Source organism: Drosophila takahashii, chromosome 2L (assembly GCF_030179915.1).
Source record: "Drosophila takahashii strain IR98-3 E-12201 chromosome 2L, DtakHiC1v2, whole genome shotgun sequence".
In the NCBI taxonomy this organism is placed as follows: Eukaryota; Metazoa; Arthropoda; class Insecta; order Diptera; family Drosophilidae; genus Drosophila; species Drosophila takahashii.
In genome coordinates this window covers 14590463-14616479 of record NC_091678.1, presented here as the reverse complement: position 1 = coordinate 14616479, position 26017 = coordinate 14590463, and the positions used below count along the sequence as shown (strand labels likewise).

Sequence of the window (26017 nt, the reverse complement as noted above, 5' to 3'; positions counted from 1 at the left end):
AATTCTTACCACCGAAACTTTTTTATTGTACATTTTTTAAATAATTACATTGGAGGCTGCGTCAAGTGCCGATATATCGGTATTTCTTCCACCTCTAAACTGAGAGCGCACATTCGCTCTGTCTTTCCCCATTCGTTTTTATCACCATTCGTCTTTTGAAATCCAAAATCGTCGGATGGTAAAAATTTGACGGACGGCTAAGATTGAATTAAACGGGATTCGCGTCGGAGTTATTGAGCCACCTTTTTGTTTTCTTGTGGCAGCCAAACGGAAAAGCGTTGAATTGATTTGCTATACTTTCGCGAAAAGCATCGCTCCGGCGGGCGTGTGTGTGGGTGTGATCAAACATAAATAACGTGCAATTACGGGTCAGTAACCCAAACAAAGAAGTGATAAGAGTGCGAAGGGTCCTTGAGGAATACGAGTTTGAAAAGAGTGATAAGTCTGCTCTGAAATCTCTTATTTGCCCTGGTGTTTTGCTCCTCACCTGTGTGTGCGTGCGGACATCTGTTCTGTCTCGTCTTCTTATGTTGCTGTCGCTCCGTCCGTCTGTCTCTTTGTCTCCCCATCCTCTCCTGTCCCTTTTCGACCTCCTGCGGCCCAGACTCGTCTCGTCTCGCTCTGCATAACCACCAGGTAAAGGTGTGTGTGTGAGTGGGGCTTACAGGGTTGCTCTCTCTCTTTTATTTTCTCCCTCTTTCTGTGTGGTAAACTATTTGTTGTTCTTTCATAATGCAATAAATAAACTATTCAAATGTGCAAAAGAGCCTTTTAGTGCGAAAAACTAATTTATAGATCAAATAGACAATGAATAAATTGTATAATGTCATTAGAAAAGTTAAATCGAAAATGTGATATAGTGTGTTGAATCTAAATTATGATTTAGAAAGTTTAACCTTTTATGTATACAACATTACATTTTAAAGTTATTCATTTTAGATAATATTTTGCTCTGCATAAATGGGAAATATCCGAACAAGTTTTTAGAAATATAGACGATTTAGAATGTTTTTCGTAAATCGAATTTTATTTCCTTTTTGTAGTTAGTTTTCCACGTAAATGCCTTTTTAGAGCATTTTCATTCTCTTATTTTAGGAAAATTCCAATGCCAAAGAAAATGAGTGTGAAAATTATCAAGGTGTTGGATGGGTTTTCTTTATATTGAGACACCCTGTTTTCCTTTTGAAGGCACTTGTTACAGATTCCCTTTTTCCCCTCCCACTCGCTCTCTTCGCTCGCTCCCCCACAGAGTTTTCCTTTGTGGCGTTTTCTTGCGTTTTTTTCGTTGTTGCTTTTCAATTGATTTATTTTTGCATAATCGTTCATTGCCAGACCAAAGCAACTCATAAGCAAGGAAAAAAATAAAAACGCACGCTAAGTATGTACAATTGACACATGTGTACAAGTTGGTATATATAGTACTCGCACATGCTTACAATTCTTTTATATCTATAGGTTGTGTGATTTTTGACAAAAGGCGAATGATTTTGCAGACCGGTGCTAATGGAAAAATCGTATTTCTATTGGTTGCCGATAAATGATCAATGACATTCTGTACGTTTCTGTACTTCAAGTCTCGAGAATGATTCAGACACGTTCGAAATTAACTGTTGATACCCAAAAATTAAGGAAAACGGGTTTTTCTCTGGATTTATCAGAGCTATTATAAAAAAGAGTGTGACAAGCTTGGCATCAAAATTAGTTCAACAAAGAAATGCCACTTTCTATGGGACGTATTGGAAATTAAAAAAAAACGCTTAAATGAAGCAAAGTACGAACTGCACAAGTGTTTTCATCCGAATAAAAGTTTTGATTACATTTCCTGTAAATATCTGTCACGGCTATTAGAAACGCTAATTTCCCATTAGATTGAGGTATTACAAAAGCGAAGAAAACTAATACTAACTAAAACTAAATAAATTTACCGAGAATTTATTTAATGGTTTTCAAAGAAATTGTATTGTTAAAAATGTGTTTATGCGAAAGACTGAATACGCCAAATGGCATACTTGGTTCATAGCAGAAGATATTCATTGTGTGAGATATTGCAATTTCCTAGGAAAATATACTATTAAAATCTGGACAAAAACAATAATTAAATTTAAAATATGCCTGGCTTAATCTTGTTTGAACTTATTTTTGAAGTGTTTTTTTTATATGGCTATTTATGTTTTTTAACGAAGTAAAATAATCTTTTAAATAGCATTGCTAGTCTTTTAAAAATAATAGTGTCAAATAACACTTATTTACGATCGCTGCTAAATATCAAAAAAATATGTTAGACACATTAAATTCAAATTAGTTTTTGCTGTTTACTATAAGATTAGTTTGATGGTGTCATAGTGTAATGACATACTTAAATTATACAAAAAACAGCTCATGAGTTTTCAGATTTAATTACTGAAAAAAGTAGGATTTTTAGAAGGTTGTTCGGAACTTGTTCCTAAGGTATGGTAAAATGTAGCATACTGATTATTGTTAAAGATTGTGGGAATCATCTTATAGATATTTTTGAATGTAGTTTACAAAGATACTTTATCTTGTTTCAGTATGTAGCATACTGGAGATTTTGGGAATCATCATGTAAATATTTTTGAGTGTAGTTTACAAAGATACTTGATACTTAATACTTGTTTCGTTTGGTTTGTTTTTAAACGATTTACCCTGCGTTTACACCTTGATGTGTAATTCCAATATTTGTATGTGTTGTTCCATTTCTTGCGCTTGGCTGGCGCTCTCTTCTCTTCTCTGCTCCCCATCTCTTCTCTCTTTCTTTGCCTTTTGCTGTTGGTAGCCCCAATTAGCTGGGATTTCTTGCCAAATCTTTGCACGTAACAAAAAGAGTCGGATAAAAAAACTATCAACATTGGGGAATCAACATAATCGAGCGATCACGTTGCGCTCTCTTTCTAACGGTGTTTGTGCTGCTGCCTTTTTTCTCTCGATTAATAAGCCCCAAAACCGGTTGAACAGCCCGCTCTCCATTCGTCCCGCTCGACTTGCTCTCTTTTTCTCTCTCCTTGGAAGAGACAAACAGTCCGCTATTGTTATTGTTCAATAAGTAAAAGAATTTATCAAATCATTTTCAGCAAAACAAAAATGTGCAATTTAAATGCTGCTAAATAATTAGAGGAATCTCTTTGATTTGTGTGTTTACAAATAAATCGGCAAATGAATGTGCGAAAGAATCTCAATGAACAGTCAAAAATTGAATGAAAAGTCGCAGTGAAAATTGAAAGCAAGGAGGAAACGCAAGGAAAGCTGATAGTTGAAGGTGAGTCCTCAAAAACCGATTTGTTTTGATTTTGCCATTGTTATCGTTTTTTCGAAAACATGTCAACGGGTTTTGCCAGCTGCTCTGCGAACTTCCCACACGCACACATGGCCTGCGAAATCAAGTTGTTAGTATTATTGCAATGATGGCCAGATGGCGGGATATTACGTGACTTCTTTTTCACCGAAAAACCCCTGAAATGTAAGAGCTACGGTGACGAAAATTGAAATCAAATCGCTCCGAGTGTGTCACACAATATCAATCAAAGTCGCCAGAAACAAAGCTTCAACAGCTGAAACTGCAGTTCGATTCGAGGGAACACGAGAAGGGAACTTGCGGAGGGATAACTTTTTCGACTGACTGAAAATGTGGGAAAATCGATTGCTACGTCAGCGATTGGTACGACTTAAGGACTTCCTAGTAGTCAAACTTTGCCCACGAGGGCATTCAACCTTAGCCGAAAATCGGATCCGAACCTTAGATCCCATTCCTTTCGATTTGCGATACGATTTGTATGCTCTTTCTGTGAAAAGTTCCTTTTGGTTAGAAACATCACATGATACCAAGAGTCTTATGAAGCTTAAGACCTTGCAAATGCTGTACCTGTCTATCTAGGATTATCCCCCAAATTCTCCCCACTCGGAGAAATATTTAAGGGAAATGTAGTATTCAAGAAATATGCAACATAAATCCTGGATTCAAGAGTTGGCAATAATTTCTTTTTATAATGAGAGATTTTTAAAAAATTTCATTACAAATTACCTTCTTATAAAAGTTAATATGATAATGGGTTTTCTTTCCTTCTCATTTTACACAACTTTCAAGAATAATTATAATTCTTTTAAACTCTTTAACCATAAGAAATGCATAGCTTTTTCAGGCGGTTCTGCAGCTGCCGTCTTGTGTATTAATTTCCACAGTCGTTAAAACTTTTCATTTCGTTTCCCAATCCCCATCTAAATCGTTTTATTCGTTTATAGCCTCTGTTCAATTCACCATGCAGTTGGTTTTATGTCTATATTTTATTTATCTTCGTCAGTGAAATGCTTTCGCCTTTGGCTTTGCTTTTGCTTTGCCTTTTGTGCAAGCGCTGAATGAGTTTTCACATATTGTCTAATTACGCCTTTAAGCGAGCATTGAATACAGTTTCATTTAATAGTCATCGGCGGAAATGTTTTCATAATCTGGCAGTCGCGTTGAGCATTAGTTACATCATAAAGGTACTTGAAAACTGATTAGTTTTGTGTGGAACGAAAGGGAAGGGAATGGGTACTTTTCTGGAATCAAGGAAACGTAAATATTAATTAACTTTTTCCACAACGTCGGCAAAAAACTTTATGAAGAAGTTCGAGTTTACTAATAGCCACAACTACCCCGCTTCCATTGATTAAGAATGTTTATTTAGGCAGACTTCTGAGAGTGTAAATTTCCCTCAATGTGCCCATTATTGTTTACTGGAAGCACTTAAAGTTTCCATCTCAGAGTAGCAATTAAAAAGTCATAAAAAACGAACACACAAAGTATTCAACAAATAAGTTGGCAAAATGTTTACGTCCCAGCTATTTCGTTTTCAGGAATAAATGTGTCCAGATGTGTTAAAATACTTTAGTATTATAATTGTTTTTGTTTTTTTTGGGAACTGCTCTATTTGGAAGAAAGAGTCACGGCAACTAATTCCGGTTTTAGGGTTTCTAGACAACAAAAAAAAGGCACGAAATTTCTCAAATTCGTCATTGACTTTTGTTTTCATTTCTCATTCTCAGGCGGAGAAAGCGCGTTTTTAAAACAAAGCCAGCAACAACAGCGATCAGAAATTATACAAATTTTTGTTGTGTCTCGGCGAACACAATAACAACAATGATAACCATTTTAGTAAATTCACCAAAAATCAGTAAGAGAAAAAGCTACAACAAATGGGTGTTTTTTGTTTGCTTTAGTTTTTTCTCTTCCTCGACTGCGCACAAATTGCTTTGAACAGAGGTTTAGGGCCACCCATTCATTCATTCATTCACTCACTCGTTCACTTGTTCACCCATTCACCTATTTATTTAATTTTTCGTGTGTATTTTTCAACTTTTCCTGTTGTAATTTTTTGATTAGTCTGACTGTGTCGCATGTTGGCGTTTTTGGGTCAGTTCCAATCTGTGTTTTTGCCCTGCCTGCACACGCAAATTAAAGTTTACCCCTAATATACACCTCTCCACTTTTCCTGCATTTTTGTTTTTTCATTTCTAAACAATGGCTTTTAAAGTTTGGATTTTTAATCATGAATTTATGGTGCTTCTGCCCATGCGAGTTGAATTTTAATTTTGGGCTGAGCCCTGTATACTTTCTATTTTATTTATAAATTCGAAAACCGACTTTTTGATGGCTTTTTGGCCGAAATTAAGTATACACCTTAGAAGCTATACATATTCAGAGATCAAAAGTTATGCTGTTCCCATTTCTTTGTTTGGGTTCTTCTAAAGAATTCTCTCTCCCCAGATTTTTCTTTTGCCCCTTGGCTAATCCCGCCCCCTAGATTAAGTCCCGCCGAGAAGAAGCTAAACAAACAGGCGGAAAAACAAACAAACAAATGTAAAGCTCTTTTGGGGCAAGTGATGAGCTGCTGGGCGGAGGTCGAGCATAATTTAATCCGATCTATCCAATCTGTAAACGGTTCCGATCTGTGTGGTGTGTGTTCTGTTGATTTGTCTTCATTATCAGCTCGTCGCCTATTTGCTTCTCGTTTTGAATCTCGGGTAAACATAGAGCAGACGACGTGGCCGTGATTGTTTGTAGTGTTTGCATTTTCTGTGGTAAAACTTATTTTTAATCTTCGAGCACACAGCGCGTTGCCAAGTCGCTCCTCCCACGGCATTTTCTGGTGGCCACCCCCTCAGTTACGTCCCTCCGGAAACCACCACGGCGTATGAGTTATTTTCGTTTGTTCGATGGGTTCAAGTCGATCGGACGTTTTGTACATTTTATGAATGCTTTTGACGGCCCCACACAGCCGCCTACTTTCCTTCCAATAAACTAAGATACACCAACACACACATTTTTATCATATTTTGACCGTAATGCACTGTGGTTCCTGATTGCGCAATATTTCCTAGACAGAAAATCAATACGTTTTATTTGGATTATGTTCCACACTAATGTAGTCCTAGAGTTTCCAATTTGTGGGCAATACAAAACATTTATTTAAGTCAACAGCCCTTTTATTACATTGAGATACTTTTCGAACGGAACTTATCTACTGCAATATACATATTTTTGTTAATTTTTAATTCACTTAAATATAACAACTGATAAATAATTACAACTTTTGATACCTTCTTTATATAACCGAAATCACTGTACACTCAAAATAAATTTAACCCTAAATTTTAGAAAATCGCCATTAAAATTTATTTTTTCTAAATACAAGAAAGTTATTTCTAAATCTAAGGAAATTTTTCTTAAGTCAAGAAAGTTTTCCTTAAATCCAGGAAGTATTTCTTAAATGTAGAAAATGGTTACCATGAACTAAAATCACCCTAAAATCTAGAAAAAATGCCCTTAAAATTAGAAATAATTTTCTGAAAAATAGAAAGGCAAACGAAACTAATAAAATATTTTGGCAACACTTTTTCTAAAAATGAGTGCCCTAACCCTAAAATTAAGCTAACCCTAAATAATAGAAACATTTTCTAAAAATTAGAAAGTTTTTCTAAAAAATAGAAATAGTTGTTTTCACATGCTCTGGCACACCAAAATGTTCAATGCCAGAACTTGTCAGCTCCCGGGCGGCTGTACTCGTAGCGCAGACGGTTAAAGCGCTCGGTTAGAAATCGAATCGACCCTGGTTCGAGTCCCAGAGCAAACTATTTTTACTTTTTTTTGTTTTTTTATATTTTTTTTAAAAGTTTTTTTTTAAATTTGTTTTTTGACTCTTTTTTTTATTCCTTTTTTTTATTGATGGCAAGCGGTAAACCGAAATTAATTTGGTTTATATTTAGCTATTTACTATATACTACACAAAATATAAATTGCGATAGCATAAATATATACATAAGTATATATGTATGTAAATAAGTAAAACGCGAATGGTCAAAATTATGCAATTAGTTTTCAAATGTATTCTCCGCTTGACCCTTTACATACAATGCTCGGTTTGCCACAGCAAATTTAAGTGCTACAATGGCCCAGTATGTAGGCCGTTCGCTCTTCGCGCGGGAGACCCGGGTTCGATTCTCACCGACGGACAAGTAAAAATGTAAGTTTTTTTCATGAAGATAAAATATTAACTAATCATAATTTCTACATTCCCAATCTTCCGCAGTCCCGTAGTCCACATTTACAGCAACATTTGGCTTTGGTTAGATAAGAAATCCAAGCGCAAATACATAATAATAAATACATAACATTTAACATTCACAATATACAAGACACACAACGCCTGCATATGTATATAGGGAGGTGTACATAATATAAACGTATATACAAAAAAAAATCATGATTGAACATGTTATTTTGTTTTGTTTTTAATTTCTATTTTTTAGGAAAATTTCCTACTTTTTAGAAATTTTTGCCCTTAAATTTAGTAAAATTACCCTAAAATTTAGAAATATGACGTCAAAAAAAATCAAAAATATAGAAAAATGTGACCCTAAAATTTAGGGCGAGCTTGTCTTGAAGACAAAAGTAGGGCGATTTCCTTAACTTTAGGGTTAATTTTATTTTGAGTGTAGCCGTTTTCCTGGGTTTTACTGCTCATTTAGTCATAAAGATGGATGGGCATATTATATTCAGGCAATGCAGCTTGCTTATCTCTGATATATTGACGCATGGCTCCTGTTGTGGCTCCCATTGTTTATATTTTAATTATTCTGCATCTTTATAATTCCCAAACATGCGTCAAATGCCCCCGAGATGCAAACACAAGCAGATATACGACTATAAAGGAATATGGCCAAGCTTTGGGAACTGGTACGTGAAATGATTTCAGCCAAATGTTGGCTTAATAACTGTTTTTGTTTGCTTCTGGCTTCCCAGAGCCATATATTCATTTCCTTTCTCCCGAACACCTCCCCCCTTTTACCACATCGTTGCTTCCCGTTTCCCAGGCAAGTGTCTTTTGTTTTATCAGCTGCAGAAAGTTTAGCTGAATAAACAAGTGAACCTTTTTCTGTCTCGAATATTGTGTTTTGTTGCGAATTTGAATTATTATCCAAGCGCCTGTGACGTCAAACTGCAGCGGTAACCAAAAGAATGAAGTCAGTGTTATATCTATGTTTCTTCAGCTGGCCTTCAAGGCAATTCTTTTATTCCCCGATTGATCCCAAGGTTGAGGCATTTTGGCTACTGTAATGTCAAGAAACGGTTAAGTAACATTCTTATCTGGCTTAGTTAATTCTTGGGATTTATCTGTGTCACTCTGCTCGAGTTGGTACCACTTTTCTTGATACGGCCTTCACAGCCGGTCGAACGGGTACCAATGACCAATGCGATGCAGATCTATGTGTTTATGTACCCAGCGATTCAGATACCGGTTTGCAGAAACACACCCACTTGAAATGCTGTCATTCAGTGCTGAAATGTCCAAGACAAGAAGCACACAGAGAAAATATCAATGATTTGATGATCGAAGCTAACATTATTTAGTTAATAATATTTACTGAGTTAGGAATGGTTCAATGCTTAAAAATAATTTTAAAAATATTATAAATTATTATATTTAATTTATCAATAATTATGGAAAGGTAATTGTTTTGACAAATCTGTAAAATATCTTTTGAAGAATTTCATAAATTAATCTTATTTTGATTGACATTTTTTTTTTGCTTTGTGCAATAAATGGCCGGAACGTAATTATAAAAAAGAATCGGTCTTTGTTGGAGCCTGAGTCTGGGTCTTGACCGGATCGTGAATCGATCAATTACTGTGAGAGAGGCCAAACTGTACTCTGGCTGATAATCGAGGTCAGCACTTTCTGTATGGGGACAAAGCGGCCAGATCAGCGAACTTTCCGGGCGATATGATGGAGTGGGACGATGATTCAGCTGGGGGCCACCTTATGAGGCACTCGCGATGGGATGAGATCTTGGGCAATAAATTAATGCACAATTTCCCGCGCCACACTTGGTACATCTCGCTCGGTGACATGTGACTTTTGGCGACTTGTGCAATTAAGAGCTGCAGCAACAATAGCAAGTGTGTCGTAGTCTCAGCCCCAGTTCGGTAATGCAGTGATACAGTGCCCCGTTCCATTGAAACTCACTCTCCGTGCCAAAACTCAACTGAACTGAGCTGACTAAGAGGATTATTTGCCACTCCACTCCACTCCGTTACTGGTGAATCTCTTTTGCTGGCCTGTAATCCGATCCACTCCATCTAACTCACACCGATTTGGGTGTTTTGTTGTGCTTGGCAAGTCAACTGGGTGGGTGGCTCAAATACTTCACGGAAGCCCCTTTCATTTGGTTTAAAAGCAAGCCAAACACCAGCAAACCGATCCGAACCGAACCCAATGCGAAGTAATTTAAAACAAAAAGCTTAAAACGAGTTTGTCGAATTCCAAAAGCCAAATAATTACACGAAACGCATTCGAGTTGCACCAACGAGTGCTCAAAAGTGGGGGCATACGAAGCTAAGCCTGTGGGGCTTAGGAAACTTGAGAGTTGCATTCGAGTGGCCCAAAAGAACCCGTTGAATGGTTGCCATATCACTTCGAAAAGTCGGGAACAAAGAGACATTTGGAGAAATGTGATGCTCTAATGAAGCCTTTTCTTTGAAACCTTTAAGAGTTAGGATTGCACAAGTATGTATAACATATCCATTAATGGAATACGAGCTTGATTTTTGATTTGAAAACTTGAATAATTCATATTTAAATTAAAACAAAAACTTTTAACGAAAAGTACTGGGTATCTGATAGTCCTGGAACATGACTATAGCGATCTTTGTTTTGTGTAGTGATAAATTTGTGATTTATAAAATTTTAAATATCCAGGTATTCAATTTTCAATATGACATTTAATGCTATGGCAAGTTCTTTTTCAAGTATATTCGAAATCTGAAACTAATCGAATTATTTCACTTAATGCGGCATATAAATGAATAATATAGTTCAACTCAGTCGCAAGTAAAGACGAGTGAAATAATGAGTCTACAACCGAATTGTGGGCCAGGCTTGCAATGGCACCCTACTTTCCTCCTTTGCCTCCCAACTGGTCACCTTGATCCTATAAAGCCTCAGGTATTACCAGGTCTACCAAAAAAGTCAGGACTGCCAGGAAAATTGGGAATACGAGAAGTTAAAGCTTGGAGGAAAGCAAGGAGGAAAAAAAGAAGGAAAAGGAGGAGAAAAACAGGGAGTAAAAATGGGAGGAAAAAAGGAAGGAAACCCGGAAAGAACACCGAGGAGGACACCGAAACGAAGACCTGGAGGAAGTTCTGGAGGAGGTTCTGGAAGTGTAATAGAGGAGATTCTGGAGGAACATCAAAATATCCCACCATGAAATGAGAATTTTAAACAAAACTTTATTACGTAAAGTGCATGAATGTAGGTCGGAGGGTCAAGCAAATTAATAATCTCGCATCCACAAGTTCTGACTTATATATTGCAATTGGAAGACACCTTATCTCTAAAAGTTTCTGGTCTGAGGCCAGGCCCTCGTTATGTATTAGGGGATGTTATCTCCCTGACAGTGGTTTTCTAATTGAGTTATTTCAGTATTCAAATGATATTTTGAAACCTCAATTTTGATGAACATATTTTCTGTAATTGAATGGAAATAAATATTGTTATCAACTTTATTTGCTTTTAAAGTATATTATGTTTGTGGATCCAGTTCCATATTAGTAAAATTAACCTAGAAGTGCTTCGCCTTGAAAATAATCTGATTAGAATTATACCACAAAACAGCTGCGTAAATAAACTGGAGCGTCATAAGATCGCTGTGCCGTTTTTATCAACCTTAAGAAGTTTTTGTGGCATGGGAAATCTAATTGTTTGTTCCCAGATAGATGTCCGCACTTTTATCGCACTGTTTTCATAGTGTTTCTTCATAATTACTTGAGACTAAACAAGAAAGGAAGCTACCTTCGGCCAGCCGAAGCTTATATACCCTTGTAGATAAAAGAATACTCACTCGGTGCAGCGTTTCGATTTATTTCAATTTTGTTTTTAAGTAGTCAAGAATCAAAACGCCTACTTCCTACAAAGTTACAATGAATTTTCTTATATTTGTTTGGGAGCCTTAAGATATAGTGGTCCGATTCGGCTGGCTCCGACATATGTACTACCTGCAATAGAAAGAAGGCTTTCGGGAAAGTTTCATCGCGATAGCTTTAAAACTGAGAGACTAGTTCGCATAGAAACGGACAGACGGACAGACGGACAGACGGACATGGCTAGATAGACTCGGCTATTGGTGCTGATCAAGAATATATATACTTTATGTGGTCGGAAACGTCTCCTTCACTGCGTTGCAAACATCTGACTGAAATTATAATACCCTCTACAAGGGTATAAAAAGCAAAAATTCCCATTTGTCTGTTGTTCGTCTTTTGTCTTTGTTCCATTTCTGTGAAGGAAATCTTTAGCAGTAAGTATATAGAGACTCTTATCAGGAAACACATATATGTATAACAACTAAGCAACATCTCTTTGCACTCGTATCAGCAAAGAAATAATTTTTCCGTAATTAGTTACTAACGATTCAAGTGTTTTGTGCGCGTTCTGTACTCTGGGGAATTGACACTCCACGTGAAAGTATCTTTTTATCTACTAGCACAGAAATCGGCAAGGCAAAAAAAAACAGCAGAAAAACATAAAAACAAAGCGAAACAAAACAAAACAAGAGAAGAAACCGCGCTCAAAAAACTTGTTTTGTAAATTTTAGCTTCCTGTTTGCGAATCGCATAAGATCGCTTATGTATCCGCGTATCTGTATCTGTGAGTTGCTTGTGCATACGGATAAATGCAGTTCGGGAATCGAATATGGCAATGCAATTGTATTCACTTTCCATTTACTTTTGATTGTTCTTCAAAAACAGCCATTAAGATTCTAAAAATGAACTCAACGGCCCGGCAAATGAGTGAATGAACAATTAACAAGCAAACAAAAGTGAGAGACGGAGTAAAATGACTCACCCAAAGCCGAAATCTCCTCTTGTCTTGAACAAGTTTCTTTATTTGGCTATGACAGGCTTTCGGGCTAAAACTCGGCCCGTCTGACCTTTACCATTTTGGCCAAGAATCGCACGAAATAAATCTTACTTCCAGTTGGCACTTGCTCACTCGATCTTCCTCTTTCTCGCACTTGTCGTCGGGCTTCATTATTGCTTTATTTAATTACATCAGCCATCTCTCAGAAGTCTTGTGAGGGTTCAATGTCCTAACCCAGAGACAAAGATATAGAGAATACTGGGGGATTACTTAGAGAGAGAGGAAGAACCTCCGTGCGTGATCGGCATCTTCATGGGCGGAATAACCCGCAAAGGGCGTGAGCAAGATCAGGCCACAAGGTGCACTATAAAAATAATGATTTTAAATCACCGACGCTATGTGAATAAAAATGAACTTGTTTGCCTGGCGTATGGAAATTTAATTTGCTGTGAAATTCGGTTTGGTAACTTTTCCATTAAACGAGGAAGATGGGAGGCCTTAAAAGCTTTTTCCATAATCCAACTCTCCCTTTATCCCTTATGCAACAATCCACCTGTCACTGCCATCGCGTTGTCCTGCCTTATGTTTAATATTCGAAAAATGCGAACTCAACTCAATTTGATGGGTTTCTGTGACCGCTTTCACCGCTCGACCGCTGGACATCCTCTCCTGTTCGAGATGAAACATTTCATAAATGTTGTCAATATTCGGTACAAACTCAATTTATGTAATACCCTTCATTTGCCCGGCCATGTCGCCCTTTAATTAACTCGCATTGCGCAACTCATGCGAGATGGTTGGCTGTGACAATCATCATCTACCGTATAAATTGTTGTGCAAAGAGGAAATATATTTCACTCGATGTTTTCATTTCCCCCGATACATCTGATTAATGAAAACATTTCCGATTGTGCTCCAATTAGTGGCATCATTAAAGCTTGTTCGATTTGCTGATCTCCAGAGTAAACACATTTCCTGCTACATTCGACGACTACCTCAACTAGAACAGGGTACAATTTGTGTTTGGCAATTGGCCAGAAGAGTTTGCTCTCTTTTCATCATACTTTTTTATCCAGGGACAGCGGCTGCAGCATCTGTGACACCAAAACCCCCTGGAAATAGCGAAAAAAACATAAAGCTAAAAAGAAAGAAAAATTTCAAAATGTGGAACATGAAACTTGGAAGCAATAAGAGACAGTATTTGTGGGTCAACGGGTGGAAAATTCGAGGGGGCGGGATGAGGATAATTGATTAACTGGTCAGTGGGTGAAGTGGTGCAGCCAGATGTGCAGCTAGCACCTAGTAGTACTAATGGAAGCCCCTAAATCACACTTAAGCGGTCGTCGGTCGTCCATCCAACCATATGGGTAAGCTCCCAAGTAAATCCTCAATTAGTTGCCATTCGCATGGGTTCCCAGCTTTCAGATTGACGGAGGGATAGGCTTATAGAGGAGCCGGAAAGCGGTAGCAGTAGTAGCACAATCACCAGCATTAGCTTTTTGCTGATTTTCATATTTCTTTTGAGCTTCGTCGTCTAGTCGATCGATAAATTTCTTCCTTTCTTACCCCTTCGGAAATGCGTGTTCAAGTGGCGTCGCCTCTATTGTTGTTATAGCTGCTGGTCCTTGGCAGTATCGCATATTAATGAAAGCAAAATCACCCGGCGAAGTGAGCAACTGTTAGCTCTCACCCCCAGATGGTTATTGCGATGACAATGGCGATGACGATGACGATGCCATTGGAATCTTTTTTGTATCTTGACGAGGGAATAGCAGTTTCATTAGCCCTTCCTTGAACGGATGGTTTGTGTGGTCCTGTCACGCATTTATCTTAAAAGGCGATGAGCCATAAATTTGGGGGATCAAAAAATGAAAGGATGTGGAACACTTTGATGACACAGGATATTGATACGAATTATGTCTTTATTTTATTTTTTCATGTTTTGTTTTCCATTTTTAAAATGTCTCTAAATGACTAATTGTTGAAAACCTCGATTAGAAATGGCAAATACTTAGGTGACTGATTTACACGAGCAGAAAAAACGCATTTTAGAATTTTTATCGTCAAAAGATCGTTTTTTCGTCCGCCTGTTAAATTCAAAGGAAACTTTGAACTCTAATTTCCCATACAATGTTTTAAATTTACTTTAAATTTAACAAACAAACGAGAAAATGGCCCTAAATGTCCGCAGGTTAAAATAACCTACTTAGGCCGTTTTCTCGTCCGTTTGTTAAATTTAAAGTAGGGTTAAAACCTAGAAATCGTTTGGGAAATCAGAGTTTTAACCCTACTTTAAATTTAACAGGCGTTAAAGTTGTTAGTTTTAAACTACTTTTGTTATATAAAACTGCAGATAGATACTATATTTTTCGCCTACAATTTTGTGTCACAATTTCATTCCTGTTCCTTTTGAATGAGCTAGTTTTCTCAAGCTTTAAAACGTCAGGATGGTGTCACGATGGCATCCAGAATGAGGATATCCTCTGCCAAGCCAACGACGGGGACATAAAGCCACCATCCTCACATGGACCAGTATTTGAGTGTAGAGCAAGCTTTTAATAGAAGACGGCGTCAGCGAACATCCTTCTCGTCCTGCGGATGTCTGGGGAGGCTAAGTGGGCGGTGCTAGGTGGGTGGTGGCTGGGTTACCGCCTTCCGTAATTATCTTTTTCCTCATTTTTTTCGCTCCATCTTGGTCGCATGTTGCAGCAACTCTTCTGTTTGAGCTCAATTAGTGTGGCAATGGGGCGAGCTTTTCCGGAAGTAATTGTCGGCGTCATCAACTGGGGACTTGTACTCCATGGGGGTTATGTGTGTGTGTGGGTGTTCCCTAATGACAGTTTCGTGAAACAACCTCGCTGAACTCTGGAAAGTCAACTCCCATGCTAAAGTATTTTTCTATCCCATTTCTCCATTTTCAGGATATGCCTCAAAGCTGATCGATTGACCGAGTGAATGATTGCGCTGCCAGTGGGTTAAATGCTACAAAATGTCGGCCAAGCACATCGAGCAGTATACGAATCCCTCCTTCGAGCAGGAATCAGATCCACCGCCTCCCCCCGGGGGCGTGGCAGATGTGGGAGCAGGCACCGCCAGCAGCAGCAGCAATAGCAACAATGCCAACGATGCCGGCACGGCAAATCGCAAAGGTCACAGGTGAGGAAATCGCTGCAGTTGCCAGTTTCTTGTTTTTATTTTCTATATTATTTTGGAGACATTAGCCCACCCTCTCGGTCCAAGGAAAGGGAAATACAATTTACCTAAATTGACACTTGGGGGCAAAACAAACACAAATATTATTTGCCGATATCAATAATTAGCTTCGGGATGGGTGGAATATAACAGAAGTTCTGGGCACGTTTAGAGCGGCACGTGGGTGGTATTTGTGGGCTTAATAATTCATAAGACTGCAGCGCCTTCCCAAACCAATCGATAACAGTCGATTACGACGAGTCGGTCAAGTTTGAAATATTCAAAGGCAGGAGGCCCACCGAGGCAGGAAAAGGAAAGCGTGACAAACAAGTCCAGGGTGAGCACGTGAGCTTGAAGGCTCGACTAGCGACTAGCGAGTCGCTCGATTCGCCGACAGCTACCGCAGTCATCCGCGTGCACTGCCAGTCGAAGGAACTCCGGAAGAGCCGTCGAACGGGAAGTCCTGTAGTCGAAGTGGAAGTCGAGGTCCTAGGAAAATCGCCAGAGGGAGAGCCAGTGGAGCATTTGTGGTTGCAGCTGCCAAGTCAAGTCAAGTAAGAGGGAGGGGGCAGCAGGAGGATAGAAAAGGATGGGCCAGTGTGTGTTGGCCAACAGCCCAAAGAGCCTGACATTGAGTGGGCACGGCGTCCTCGCCCTCGGGCGTCCTTGGACCGTCCATCGCCAAGTTCTAGGCCGCCTTTAGACAGGCTGACAAAAAAGACACCAAATACCAAGGCAAGGTTGAAACTCTGAATACCCTGGCTAAAGGCGAACCAAATCCATTTTTTATATAACATTGAACGTAACCGTATGATGAAAGTATGTTATGCAAGTAGATTAATCTAGATATTTTAGCGCGATCAATCTTTTTGGCTAATAAAAATAATGGCAACGTTGAACTTAATTTAAAAATATTTATTACTATATAATTAATATTCAATAAAAAAAGTTTTTTAACTACTTTAAAAGAAGTCCTTTACTTTCTACAATTTTCTTTCCAAAAATAGTCTAAATAAATACATTTTTTGTAGTATATTATTAAAGTAGATTAATCTAGATATTTTAGAGCAAACAATCTTTCTAACTAATAAAAGTAATTTCAACGTTGAACTCAATTAAATAATAATTATTACTTAATAATTAATATTTAAAAAGGAAATATTTTTCAACCATTTCAAAAGAAAGCCTTCACTTTCTAACATCTTCTTCTTTTAAAAAATTCTTTAGATCTAAAGCCAAAGGACAATTTTATAACAGTTTTCGATAAACAATAAAAAATAGAAAAAGTGTATCCTTTTGTCTTTAATTTAGAGAACAAATCTTAATCAAACATTTTTTTGGTAGTTTGTTTCAATTCATTGAGTAGTTTTGGGATCAAATAGTTTTGTTTTTAACACAGACTGTTAGTAGCAAATTGGTAAACTAATTTACAATATTTTCACGACCCTAGGAAGATCAGATTAATGGACCCCTCGGTCATTCCGAACCAACAATATCCCAATAGGTCGCTTGTCATAAAATGTTTTGGAAATTAGGTTAAAATTGAACGTTTTGAACGAGTTTTGGCTTGGGGTATGGCAAAAACCCAATGAAAAATGCACAAATTCAGCGCCTATTGTCAAATCCTTCTTGTTGATCTGACCACGGAAACACTCTCACTTGCAGGCGGCAGGAATCGATGTACCAGATGACCGGCCTCTACTCGGAGACGAATAGCGGCGACGACAGCAGTATAGATGCGGCCCTTGACGGCCAGGATAATCAGCCCCATGCCACGTCCTACTTGGCAGGAGATCAGCTGGGCGGAGGAGCAGGAGCAGGTGGAGCGTCAGTGGGCGTGGACAGCGTGACGGTCAAGTGTCACAGCCGGCAGGCGTCGGCGGGCAAGTGCCCGGCCGATCCGGAGGAGGACTTCGACGAGGAGCAGTTCCGCTCGGGCGATTGCGGCATCCTCAACTGCCGACCGTATGGAATCCAGCGATTTGCCCGCATCAAGATCTTCGTGCTGCTGCTCTCGCTGCTCGTGATGATGCAGCAGGCCCTCAGCTCGGGCTACATCAACTCGGTGATCACCACGATCGAGAAGCGCTTCGAGATTCCCTCCAGCTACTCCGGCCTGATAGCCTCCAGCTACGAGATTGGCAACGTGATCACCGTGATCTTCGTTAGCTACCTGGGCAGCAGGCGTCACATTCCCGTGTGGATTGGCATCGGAGCGGTGATCATGGGCATTGGGTCGCTGGTCTTCATGGTGCCCCATTTCACGGGGGAGCCCAATCCCGGCATTGCGATCGTCAACAAGACCAGCGATAACATTTGCAAGAGTGCCTTGGTCAGGAATCAGGACATGGACCTGGGTCGCCTGTCCAGCGGACTGTCTAACCAGCCGCTGGCGCCGCACACGCTGCGCGAGGACAACTGCTTGGAGGGCAAGGCCTCCACCACGGGACCCGTGCTGCTCTTCGTGCTCGCCCAGCTGCTCCTCGGCTGCGGCGGCAGTCCGCTCTTCACCCTGGGCACCACCTACATTGACGATCACGTGCGGACGGAGAGCTCCTCGATGTACATCGGCTGCATGTACAGCATGGGAGCGTTTGGACCGGTGGTGGGATTCCTGCTCGGCGCCTACCTGCTATCCTTCCACATGGACTCACTATCATCTACTACCATTTCGATCAGTGAGTAATATTTCCACTTTAAGTCAATAAAAATGGCACAGAAATTAGAGGAGTTTTTGAATTTTTTTTCTAAAACATTAAAGTTTGTTTTTTTATTAGCTTTTATTAAAATAAAAGCCTTTTTTTCTGTTCATAGATTTCATTTTATTTTATTTATGTCACCGTAAAATCGATATGTGCATGTCAATTTCTGTTTATGCCATACGCATATCGGTTTTACATGAAATACTCTTTTCGAGACCGCATTTCAATTTAAAATTGATATTACATTATGTAAATCGATGTGCAAAATATGTGCATGTAAATTTCTGGTTATGCAATATGCATATCGTTTTAACATGAAATACTCTTTTAGAGCATATCAAATTTACCTGGCCGCATTTAAATTTAAAATTGATATTACATAATGTAAAATCGATCTACGTTTCATATCGATTTTTTTTGGGGGAATGATTTAGAAAAACAAACCAAATAAATTACCAAATAAATTAAAATAATACAAAATAGCTGCCAAATAAAACTATTCAAATACAAATTTTCTGAAGATATTTCTAATTTAATTTTAATTTTGGTTTTATTTCTTCCTAACGCTACAACTACAAAAAATACTTATATATAAGTGCGCTACTCACAATTTGTTAAGTTCATGAACATAAGTAACTTTCTTAACTACATTCTTCTATTGCAAACACATTAAAGCTAGATGACATTACAAACATTGATTTCTTAAAGACTAAAGTTTTGTTTTAAATTAATTAAATTTTAATTAAATGTTTCCTTAAATTCTAAAGCAATTTTTAATAAGACCGCAAAGAAAGTGCAACTTTATTAAACATATTGATTTATTGCAGCTCCCGGCGACCGACGTTGGGTGGGAATGTGGTGGGGAGGTTTCCTGCTGTGCGGCGTCATTCTGCTGGTGGTGGCCGTGCCCTTCTTTTCCTTCCCCAAGGTTCTGGCCCGCGAAAAGAAGAAAATCCGCAAGAGCAGCGTGGTGCAGCCAGTACTGCCAAACAACTCGGGAGCCACGGCGGCGACGGATGAGATGGGCAAGGTGAAGAAACTGGAAATCGTGGCCGTGACCAGCAAGGAGGACCAGCCGCCGCCCAAGGTGGACACGGGCTACGGCAAGGACATCAAGGACATTCCGCAGTCTATGCTGCGCCTGGTGAAGAATCCAGTATACATTGTAACCTGCCTGGGTGCCTGCATGGAACTGATGATCGTCTCCGGCTTCGTGGTCTTCCTGCCCAAGTACCTGGAGACGCAGTTCAGCCTGGGCAAGAGCCAGGCCAACATCTTCACCGGTTCGATCGCCGTTCCAGGGGCCTGCATTGGCATCTTCCTCGGCGGCTGCATCCTGAAACGGTTCCAACTGAAGCCCAAGGGCGCCGTCCAATTCGTCCTGATCACCAATGTCATCTGCCTGGCCTGCTATGCGATGCTATTCTTCCTCGGTTGCGACAACCTAAAGATGGCCGGGACCACGATTCCGTATTACACTAGTAATAAGCATGGATCTACGTTGGAGCAGCCCTTCCAGGTGAACCTCACGGCGGCCTGCAACTTTGGCTGCGAGTGCCTGACCAGCGAGGTGGAACCGGTGTGCGGCAACAATGGACTCACCTACTTTAGTCCCTGCCACGCCGGCTGCACGGCCTTCTCATCCACATCCAGCACCAACTACACCAACTGCGCATGTAAGTAGACTCCGGATCATCGATTTCCTTTTTTAAAAAATTTTCATAAATACTTAGAGAATTTCAAATGGAAAAAATATATTTTAGCTGGTTAAATAAATGACAATCATTAGATTAATTAAATCAAATGAAAATGTCTAATACTGCTAAAATATGAATATTTAATTTATAAATGTGTTTCATTTAATAAATAAATCTTTTATTTATTTTACATAATATATCAGAATAAAAACAGAATAATTTTCAATGAATATCAAAAGGAAAAATATATTTTAACTGGTTAAATATATGACAATCATTAATTTAATCAATTAAAAATGTGTTTAAATATTTTATTTATTTAACATAATACATCAGAATAAGAACAGAATAATTTTCAAAGGATTTAAAAAGGAAATAATATATTTTAACTGGTTAAATATAAGACAATCGTTTATTTAATTTAATCAATTAAAAATGTATTAGAACTGCAAAAATAAAAATATTTAATTTATAATTTTATTTGACTTAGTTAATAAATATTTGATTAATTTAAAATAATATATCAGAACAATACCTAATTTATTTCTTGTCTCACTTATATTTTTAGGTGTTCACGCCAACATCTCGAGCAGCATTTATCGGGGCGCTGGAGGCAGCCAGGCGCAGGCGCTCAGTGCCAACGAGAACTTCGCCGAGGTGACCGTGGTGCCGGTGGCCACCGCGGGTCCATGTGCCACACCGTGCCGCACCATCTTCCCGTTCCTCATACTCCTGTTCTTCATGACCTTTGTGGTGGCCTCCACTCAGATGCCGCTGCTCATGATCGTACTGCGATCGGTGTCCGAGGAGGAGCGCTCCTTTGCTTTGGGCATGCAGTTTGTGATCTTTCGACTGTTTGGTTACATTCCGGCTCCCATTCTCTTTGGAAACCTCATCGATTCTACTTGCCTTCTGTGGAAGTCGTCCTGCGGCGAGAAGGGCGGTCGCTGTCTCATTTACGATATTGAAAAGTTTCGATACAAGTATGAATACATTTTTATTTTATATAGCACACTTTGCTAATTTAATTTTAATGTCTTTTAGATACGTTGGTCTCTGTGCGTCTGTAAAGCTGGTGGCCTTGTTTATCTTTATGGTGGATTGGTGGTTGGTGCGAAGGCGCAAGCAGCTTGAGAAAATGAAGCCCTTGAACGCAAGCGATCCAATCATCGGTTCCATCATTAGCTTGGACAAATGTAAGTTTGGTATTACATCATTTCTGATTGATTTTAATTATTTAATTTTGTTTTGCAGTATTTGAAGAAAAACTTTCTGGCGCAGAGCCGTCGACTGCATTTGTTGGAGGCGGAGGAGAGCTTATCATACCCACAGAAATACTTCGTCATTCCCGAAACGATTCACGAACCATGCAGATGGATTACTGGTGGGTTTAAATGGCTTTTGAAATGTAAGATTATTCCCTAAATTTGATTTTTCTACAGCTACGACAAATGCGGTCATGTGGTGACACCTGCAAACACCTGCAACCAGCCGCAGACCAAGTCGAAGAAACACTTCCGCAGCGCCTCGTGTGACGTGAAGATGATCAAGAGCTTTGCTCGGGATCACAACTCTTCCAGCGGACCGGCGGACGCGGCTGGTCAGGATGCGAGTGGTGCGAGCAGCAAGTACAAGAATCTCAAGAAGTTCCAGGCGCACACGCGCAATCACTCGACCGATCTGAACAACCCCAGCCAACCCATTCGCTATATTCAGAACCAGCTGAGGCCGCAGGACTGTGCCGAAGAGGACGATGACGAGGAGCTGACCACCGGCTGTGGTCACTTTGTCAAGAAGCATTCGCGGAACCACAGCTACGACCAAATCTACATGCCCAACAACATACGCTTCGATGCCGACTTCCTGCGACATCCCCATGCTCACCACAATCCCAAGAAGAATGTGAATGTCCTGAAGAACGTAGTTACGGATGTGGGCAAGCTAAAGAACTCGAATGAAACGGAAACCGGTGGATCAGGATCTCGTGGTCATTCCCGCAACAACTCGAAGGACTTGAACACCAAAATTTCCAGTGGAACTCCCGCAAACAACGCTGCTGGGCTGGTGGCTCCGGAAACCAGTGCCACGGGTCTAAGTGTGCTGCGACATCGGCGCACCAATTCCAAGGATCTGAATTACCAAACGCTGCCGGAGGCTGCTCCCGCCAGCAGCTCCTTGGCAGGACACCCTCATCCACAGCACACGCGGAACACGTCGCACCACAAGATTCAGATCGATGACGATCGGAACGAGCTCATCAACGACAACGATGACGAAGAGGAAGAGCGCTCCAATTGTGCTTAGTTTTACGTGAAGTAGCTTTAAGCTAGGCTTATCGGTTCGAGGCAGCAGCAGCAGCAGCAGCACTAACGCAACGGCTCCATTCCGTTTCCCGACGAAGTGACTAACTCTCAGCTGCTCATTGTACTTACAACCGAGTGTTCAAATCTACTTTCCTAGTAGAAGGCATCTGAAAATAGAAATCTTTTGATATATGCAACATTCAACCAGAATTCGAATCCGAAGAAGAATACTTGCAGATAATATTTATGTAACCAGGCGGTAGAATAGGAATCCTAGTAAGCAACTAGCATATTTTAGGGTAGGCGTAGATCGTTGTGATAGGAATATTTTGTATTGTATTTTTAGTGGAACGCAGATGCGTGAAAAGTCGATTAGCGTTCGAACTGCTCGAAATGTTTCGCTTTGGCTCGACTATGTGCAATCTCGGTTTCGAAAGGGAGACGATTGACTGAGAACCAGTTAGCGAGGAGGAAGTGAAACGAATAGCAAATTACAATGTTTTAATAATCCGAACATGTAAACAATTGTCAATGGAAATTGTGCTGTGAAACAATGTGTGAGTATAGAAAACAACAAATTAACGAAAAAAAAAAACGTCGGATAGAAAGGAACTACGCTGAATGTAATTCTTATGCAATACATTATTTAGAGAATCTTTGTGGACAAACACGGCCACACATTGTGCATCCAAGAGAGAGAAGGGTTCGAATGAAGAATAGGTCTGGACTAGTTTTACTAAAAATCCTAAATTCCCTGTTTTAATCGTAGCGAGAAAAGCAAGTATAGCCTAGATTTTAAAAACCGAATGATGTACTTTAAATGCGATAATGCCTTAAAAAATATCAATTAAATATACACGCGGATAAAATCAGTAACTCAACTGAAACGGGAATTCAACCGCTTCATCCGGTTGTTTTCCTACGCACTGCCCGAGTGCAAGACCCCAGTAGTCCTAAGTGATGCAATCTAGGTTAATTAGTACCAACTAATTCTATGTTTACACCAGCCAGCCACATACAGTAGGAGAGGAGGCAGAGTGCTCCCCGAGCACTAACTAGATACATCCATATGAATAAATATATGTATACAATTGTACGTTAATAAGTACCTATGCGTAGCTAAGAATTCGTATCGGGATATGTGTTTGTACAACATAACTTATACATTACTGAAGAGCGATTTTAATACAGACCACAAATAAGAAATGTTGTGGGACTTGGGTGCAAAAATCATATATATCTATAATTATGTATATGCGAAAAGTATGTTTAAGGAATACATATTTTTACTTAGAGAAAATATTGCAAATAAAATAAATAAGGACATGTATGAAATGAAAACAATGAGACTCCTGAAAACTAAAACAAAATAAACCAATATTGTAATAGACAAAATAATAATTGTTTTTATTTTTAACCCACATTGACTTTTAAAATACTTTTTTATTTAGTTTTTCGAAATGTTGTTTAAATGGGCGCCAATGGCAATCGGTTTTAGGGTGTGACCATTTCTCATTTATTGTAGTCAAGACTCGAACCTAACGTATTCTACATATGAGTAGAGTTATGATATTAAATGGGTGCAATAAAAATATAATTATTTATATTTAATATTAATATTAAAACAGAAAATTGTTTTTCTTTTTCAAATAAAACATTTATAAAATGTAGCAGTCATTTGCCTTAACCACGTAATTTGGTTAGACTTTGTTATTTGTTGTTATTTCATGTTATGGAAGTTTGACTGTACTTATACTATTGTTTAATTTAAAAAACTTTAGTTATCGAGTTTTTACATTGTTAAATAATCGAATAATTTAACAAAGTAGCTTTGGCAGCGATAACCATTCATTCAAACGGGCTGATAGCTTATCTTTAGTGTTTTCAGCAACAATAGATTCTTCATTCGCTGAGTAATTGTTTCACTTACAAAACTGTAAATTAGGAAAAACGCGAAATAATGGAGAAGCGATCCACATCTACCATGCAGGTGCTCTATGCAGAACTGGCCGCTGGTGCGTATGAGCAATGTCGTTGCGTATACGTAACGTAGTACAACTCCTTTATAGCCAAATCTCGAAACGCCCAGCTGGAAGAGGAGAACATATTACTGCGCCATCGTCTGAATCGTGCCTCTGCCAGCCACAGCACCAATGCGGCCATAAATGTCGAGGCCAAGATCATGGCCTTTCAATTGGAGGAGGAGCGCGATCGTCTGGTGGAGACGGTGCAGCAGCACAAGAAGAAGTACAACAAACTGCATGACGCCTACCTGGAGAAGGTGAAGCGCTGTCGTGCCCTGGAGGAGATGTTTAAGCGGCAGAAGACACTAACAGGATTGGTTATGAAGTCCTCTTTGGATCAGCGAAATGCAGGTGGGTTAAAGCGGTGGTTTCCTTGGAGAGATCTATTCTATTTATCAATTTCTAGAACAACGAATGATGTTAGAAAAGCGGCAATCGGCCCAAAGTGATCTCAATGAACTGCAAGAACTGAAGGCCAAAGTGGAGAAGCTTCAAAGAGCCCTGGATGAGTCATACGACATTATCGATGAAATGGATTTTGAATTGGATAGCGTAAGATGGGATAAAAAATATCAATGGGTTAAATTAATGTTGGCCCATTTTAAGGTGGAATTACTGGAAATGCAAAATCAAAGTTTACGAGATGAATTGGCTGCTCTGAAGCTGAACTCAGAAGCAGGAGCGACCAGCTTTGCATCTTCAGCACCAAACGATGATGATCCTCCTCCAAAATATGAGGAGGATTATCCTGGTGTTCATCACAAAGCTCGTCGCTGCTCCTCGAGCAGTGAATCTGGGCCCAAAGATGACGATGCCGATGCAGAAACCATGGAGAGAGCTGTTTTGACTCACAGCGTATGTTATATTATATGTTATACGTTTTTTGGTTTTCTATATCTTACCATTTCTGATTTTCAGCTTATTCAAACTGTCGAAACGGAGAGCAATGCCCTTCGGCGAGAACTTTTGAGATCCCGTTGCCAGAGAACAATACGTGGGAAGTTGGAAAAAGAAAGTGAGCCTGCTGATTAGGAAAAAATATGACAAATATGATATATAAATTAAATCCCAAAAAAACCAAAATAAAATAATAACCATTAAGCTGATGAAACTGATCACCAAACTTACGCAGAAAAGGAAAAGACCTGCTAGACTAACCCAGATTCGGAGCCAACTACGCCTAACAAGTGCACATACCAGAGATTGCTTTTAAGGTTCCACAAACACGCTTCGCGGCTGCGTTAAATCAAAACTTTTGAGATAGAGTAACCTGGTTTCTCGGGCAGCGTGCGCAAAGGAAACTCGTCTAATGGCGATTAATTAAAATGTTTGTTAATGGCATCGAATGGATTGTGGCCAGATCACTTGCCAAAGGATCTGGCCTCTGAGCCATGAAGGTTTCAATTCCAACCCCCAACACTTGCCCCTAATCCATCTGCAGTCCGTTTGGCGCGCTATCCATTAAAACATGACAATTATTTTTATGACTTAATGCAGTCGGAGGCCTTGTTGCCCAATGCCTAATGTTGCAAATTATTGACAAAGTAAATTATTCTGCACATTTGTTGGTTAGACCAGACAAACTAGCGCGACACCTCTAAGATCACCAAGCTCTCCCACTTGCGGCATATGCGTTTGGCTGCTTATCGAAAAATGTCTATTTTGCAGTCAGAAAAAAAGGAATTTTTG

The 26017-nt window shown here is 39.4% G+C and overlaps 2 protein-coding genes and 1 long non-coding RNA gene across 5 annotated transcripts; all 3 read left to right on the top strand.

The window, feature by feature from the left end:
• Nucleotides 1–147: 147 nt before the first annotated feature.
• Nucleotides 148–23133, top strand: Oatp30B (Organic anion transporting polypeptide 30B). Of its 3 annotated transcripts, XR_011417670.1 has the most exons (10): nucleotides 148–368; nucleotides 3090–3274; nucleotides 15332–15566; nucleotides 17268–18280; nucleotides 19132–19980; nucleotides 20570–20984; nucleotides 21046–21197; nucleotides 21256–21385; nucleotides 21444–22580; nucleotides 22651–23133. XR_011417670.1 is itself a non-coding variant. In XM_017140473.3 (9 exons), exons 3-9 carry the CDS (start codon nucleotides 15400–15402, stop codon nucleotides 22303–22305), a joined length of 3588 nt encoding a protein of 1195 aa, XP_016995962.2. In that variant the 5' UTR covers nucleotides 148–368; nucleotides 3090–3274; nucleotides 15332–15399; the 3' UTR covers nucleotides 22306–23133. The 3 variants fall into 3 exon arrangements, 2 of the variants coding, with proteins under 2 accessions (XP_016995962.2, XP_070067880.1); XM_017140473.3 differs by having other exon boundaries at nucleotides 21444–23133; XM_070211779.1 differs by lacking the exons at nucleotides 148–368; nucleotides 3090–3274; nucleotides 15332–15566 and adding an exon at nucleotides 17059–17174 and having other exon boundaries at nucleotides 21444–23133.
• LOC138911880 (uncharacterized) lies at nucleotides 9513–11215 on the top strand. The gene is made up of 2 exons (XR_011417515.1): nucleotides 9513–10058; nucleotides 10367–11215. It is a non-coding gene; the product is annotated as an uncharacterized lncRNA (long non-coding RNA).
• On the top strand, nucleotides 22739–26017 carry LOC108056623 (putative uncharacterized protein MYH16). Its single transcript, XM_017140470.3, has 6 exons — nucleotides 22739–22861; nucleotides 24250–24319; nucleotides 24374–24679; nucleotides 24735–24880; nucleotides 24935–25183; nucleotides 25247–26017. Exons 2-6 carry the CDS (start codon nucleotides 24265–24267, stop codon nucleotides 25358–25360), a joined length of 870 nt encoding a protein of 289 aa, XP_016995959.2. The 5' UTR covers nucleotides 22739–22861; nucleotides 24250–24264; the 3' UTR covers nucleotides 25361–26017.

Bases quoted from the DNA above. Each gene is read 5' to 3' on its own strand.
- Oatp30B (XM_017140473.3), top strand. From the start codon at position 15,400: ATGTCGGCCAAGCACATCGAGCAGTATACGAATCCCTCCTTCGAGCAG. The intron at 21,198-21,255 runs GTAAGTTTGGTA...TTTGTTTTGCAG, and splicing joins CATCATTAGCTTGGACAAAT to TATTTGAAGAAAAACTTTCT. The intron at 21,386-21,443 runs GTGGGTTTAAAT...ATTTTTCTACAG, and splicing joins ACCATGCAGATGGATTACTG to CTACGACAAATGCGGTCATG.
- LOC108056623 (XM_017140470.3), top strand. From the start codon at position 24,265: ATGGAGAAGCGATCCACATCTACCATGCAGGTGCTCTATGCAGAACTG. The intron at 24,680-24,734 runs GTGGGTTAAAGC...ATCAATTTCTAG, and splicing joins TTTGGATCAGCGAAATGCAG to AACAACGAATGATGTTAGAA. The intron at 24,881-24,934 runs GTAAGATGGGAT...GCCCATTTTAAG, and splicing joins TGGATTTTGAATTGGATAGC to GTGGAATTACTGGAAATGCA.